At 38.8% G+C, this 4475-nt stretch overlaps 1 protein-coding gene across 1 annotated transcript in view; it reads left to right on the forward strand.

The window, feature by feature from the left end:
* The window catches only part of LOC106871221 (spondin-1), a 71961-nt gene that overhangs the window by 52273 nt on the left and 15213 nt on the right, over positions 1-4475 (forward strand). Inside the window, exons 4-5 of the mRNA XM_052973432.1 lie at positions 1162-1310; positions 3347-3498. Of these exons, the coding sequence (XP_052829392.1) occupies positions 1162-1310; positions 3347-3498 (301 nt within the window). The remainder of the gene's footprint in view (positions 1-1161; positions 1311-3346; positions 3499-4475) is intronic.

Genomic DNA, 4475 nt, shown 5'->3' on the forward strand with positions numbered 1-4475 from the left:
ATATATACATACATAAATATATAAAATATACAAGTGTATCTACTTATGTATGTATATGTGCATTTCGCTCTCATCCACTCACGTCTCTCATACAAATATATACATATATGTGTGTGTGTGTGTGTCTGTGTGTGTGTGTGTGTGTGTGTGTGTGTGTATGTATATATATGTTTGTATGTATGTATTTGCAGAGAGAGAGAGAGACACACACACGAAACACCCACTCATATACATTTAGATAGAACAGATATAGTCATGTGTGTAAATACATATGTATGCACATATACATACACGTGCATATTTTTTACCCACGTATTATTATACACATACATACACACATACGTACGTACATGCATGCATACATACACAAGTACCTCCCCTGCTCTTTCTAACATATTGTCTGGGAACCTTTTCCGGCCCACCCCCTCCCGTCCAAAACGTCTCCTTATCAATTCCTTAATTTAATGAGCACCCATAAAAATAAGATGAAAGAACTCCCTGAAATATTGCAAGAAGTCAGTATTGAAATTGGAAGCCTTCTTCTGATTCCCTTCTTTCCCCCCAAAACTGACAAGAGAGGGACTCTCCTTCCCTTGTATGTTCAGTATTGATATAAGGGAGGCTTTTTTTCTCTCCTGAGTCTGCACTATAGAAAGTAGGGTACGGTTTCATTCCATTTTCTGCACAAGTGTAACCAGTAACCAAAACACGCCCCTTATCCTTTGTATCTGCACTATTATTGAAATTAGGGTCCTTCCTCTTCCTTTATGCCAGAAACTATTGAAATTAGGTCCAATTCCTTTCTCTTTTGTTTGCACTAAGGAAATTGAGTCATCTCTCTTCTTAGGCTCTACAGTTTGAAAATAAGGACGAATTACCCAATCTGTGCTCTATATTCTCAAACTTGAAAATGATTTCCTCATGTTGATAAGAAGGCCTTCGTTTCTAACACAAAATCTAATATTAGCCACACTCTCGTCTCTATTTTCAACATGGAAATTAGGAGCTGTCCCCTTTTCTGATTCAATTGCTATAAACATATCTACAGCAGCCTGGTTTTCTATGTTGAAAATTAAGAGCTATGTATTTTATTTTTAATAATTACATTTAAGGGCTGCTTCTTTCTTATTCTCTCTCTATTTCTTTATCTATGCATTTGTCTACCTCTACAGACTCCCAGAAACATCAAAAAGATGAAATGGTCAATGACAACCAGGAAAGAAGTTGTTGTTCCTGCGATTCTGTCACCTACAAATTGATCTTCAAAGGTCTTTGGTCTCGACGGACTCACCCGAAGGACTTCCCAACACGTATGTTCATCAATCATTTCACTAATTAATGACATATCTAACTAATATCTTCGTCATGTAACCAATTATAACACACAACCATGTATAACATGCACCCCAATTTAGAGTCCTAATCTGTCTTAAGAACCTCATAAACACCATGTATAGCATACGTTGTTTCACAGTTCCTTTAAAGAAGATCAACATCGCACACTAGACATAGTGGGTGGCACCATCCTCTGAGAGAGGCTGAGGAAAATTTTACAAGGATGCTGGTGTCAAAGAGATCTAAAGATTTATCGTTTGATTGCACTAATTTTCAAAAAGCATTTCCGATATTTTTCCCATGAGAATTTTTTGATAATCTTAGATGTTGGCCTGTCGTTTTGACATTCCATATTATGTATTGATGAAATATGTCTTATGCACGAATCGTCTTTTAATGGTACAAGTGTTCTTTTAATGGTGATAAATCTGTCAGCAGTAATTCTTTATAGTAATTCTTTATGGGGTGTTTAATCACATTGACTTGTAGCAAGGCGTTGAAAGAGTGTTAGTAACCGAAAAGGGGCAATAGTTAAACAATGTTTGATAACTGCACTAGGCGCACCAGGTGATTGTTCAAGGTGCTAAAATCTGGGAGCACCAAGCAAAATCTTAACAACTTCAGCAAAAACTTCTTAATCCAAGTAAAATCCTGCGGTTTCAAAGAACATAAAAGAAAAACAAAGAGAGATAAAAATTATATGTAACAAATATTTTTTAATGGTAGCCCTAGTAACAATGTCTGTCATTGAAGAATTGCTGTCATTGTAAATAAACAATGTTTTAGTAGAAAATTAAGCCATCGGCAGCTGAACTATTATATCACACTATAAACTATTGTTCCTCTCTGCTTTTACCATACAATCATAGCAAGGAGAAGGGGGTGTACATTGTAGGATGGGCCTAGGGAAGTGAAATACCCTGGATACGAAAGTAAATACTTTAATCCAATTAGTTTTCATTATGTAAAAGGTATTGATATACAAGGGTGGGCAAAAGTAGATATACAATTGCTTAATACAAGTAGAACCTTCTTTTCATTTCTCTATTTCTTGATTAGGATCAGAAATCTGTGATTATGATAAAATAATTATTCCTAATTTCAGATATTTATGATATGACTGGAAATTTAACAAACGATGTGAACGAAAGTAGATCATTCCATTCATATCAAGCAACCTATTATACCTACGTATAATAATGGTTTATGATTTAAAGACAAGGCCAGCAATTTTCGGCAGAGGTGGTTGGTGTTAGTGGAAACCATCGTCCCCTCCCCCAGTACAAGACTCGTATTTTATTTCATAAACCTCAAAAGGATGAAAGGCAAAGTTGAGCTTGGTAGGATTTGAACTCAGAATCTAAGGAAACATTGCAAGATATTTTGTCCAATGCTCAAACGATTTTGCTACCTCTCCACCTTATCTCGATCTAATAATAACAATATTAATGATAATGATAAAAATTATAATAATAATGATAATAATAATGATAATAATTATAATAATAATGATAATAATGATAATGATTTCTTTTACTTGCTACCAGTTGAGTACTGGGGTCAATGACCTTTGTTTATATGTAAGGCTTCAAATACATTGACTTGTTAATTCATGATTTGTGTATCATGATGATCCCTCATCACCACAACAACCACCACAACCACCATCACCATCAACGCTATCATCATCACCACCACCATTATCAAACCCCCCCCCATTACTACCACCACCATCACTAACATCACCACCATCACAACCATCTCCACTATTACTACTACAACTACTACTACATCATCACCAACACCACCATTTCCCCCACATTAGTATCATTACTCCCACCACCTCCACCTTCAACACTCCACCATCACCACCACCATTACTACTACTGTTACCACAACCCCTTCTATCAGCACCACCACTACTACATCCATCCACTAATTACACTGTCCCCATTCCCTATACTCCACCTCCTCACACTACACCTCTCTCTCTCTCTTTCCTCCTCTCCAGAGACCCACCTGTTGCATTGGTCCAGCGTCGTTGGTGCATCCCACAGCACAGAGTACAACATCTGGCAGTACGGAGATTTCGCGTCCCGGGCCGTGAAGTACGTCTGTGAGTACGGTTCGTCAAATATCCTCGAGACTGAAATGAGAAAACACGTAAGTACGATGGCGGCGGCGGCGGCGGTGGGGCTCAAAGACATGTCTTAATTGTTGCGGGGGGGGCGTGAAGAGGGAGGGGTTCGTGAGTGCAAAAACTCGGTTCTGATTGCTGTTGCTGTTGTTGTTATTGTGCTTGTTATTGTTGCTGTTCTTCTTCTTGCTGCTGTCACATTTTTTTTCAGATGCTGTTGTTATTTTTTCAATGATTGTCATTGTTGTTGTTGTTGTTGTAAAGTCATTTCCATCTGGTGCTCAAAAGTTTCTGCCAATCTGCCATTATCAATAAAATAATGACCCTTTCTATTAAAAGCACAAGGCCTGAATTTTTAGAAGGAGGGGGAGTCAATCACATCGACTCGTGTAATTTATCGACCCCGAAGGGATGAAAGGCAAATTCAACGTTGGTGGAATTTGAACTTAGAATGTAAAGACAGACGAAATACCTGAAAGTATACAAATACACACACGCTCTCTCTTTACACCCTCTCTCTATTTCATCTCCCACTCGCTCACCCTCTCACTCTCTTTCTCCCTCTCTCTCTTTCTCTCTTTCTCCCTCTCTCTTTCTCTCTTTCTCTCTCTCTTTCTCTCTCTCTCTCTCTTCCCAATAGCCAGTAGCTACCCCAGGTGGATTCACCCAAATCAACCCCCCCTCACACACACAGTCCCTTCTCCTTCACCCTGTCCACCACCCCACGCATCCCTGTTATTTTGACTGGCCTTCTCTGTCACTTCCTAACTACAAGCAATAAATACTAGGGCTGTCATCCACCCACCACCACCACCACCATCGGCACCATCCCCACTACAGCTGCTACTACCTTCACTGTCACATGTATTTATCAACACCACCACTACCACTATTTGCATACCACCACAAGGACCAACAAACAACCAATACCCCAAGGTCAACACTACACCTCCATTACCACTAACAATACTACACCACTACCATCACCACTACCATCACCACT

This window comes from Octopus bimaculoides, chromosome 15, assembly GCF_001194135.2.
Source record: "Octopus bimaculoides isolate UCB-OBI-ISO-001 chromosome 15, ASM119413v2, whole genome shotgun sequence".
Taxonomy (NCBI): Eukaryota; Metazoa; Mollusca; class Cephalopoda; order Octopoda; family Octopodidae; genus Octopus; species Octopus bimaculoides.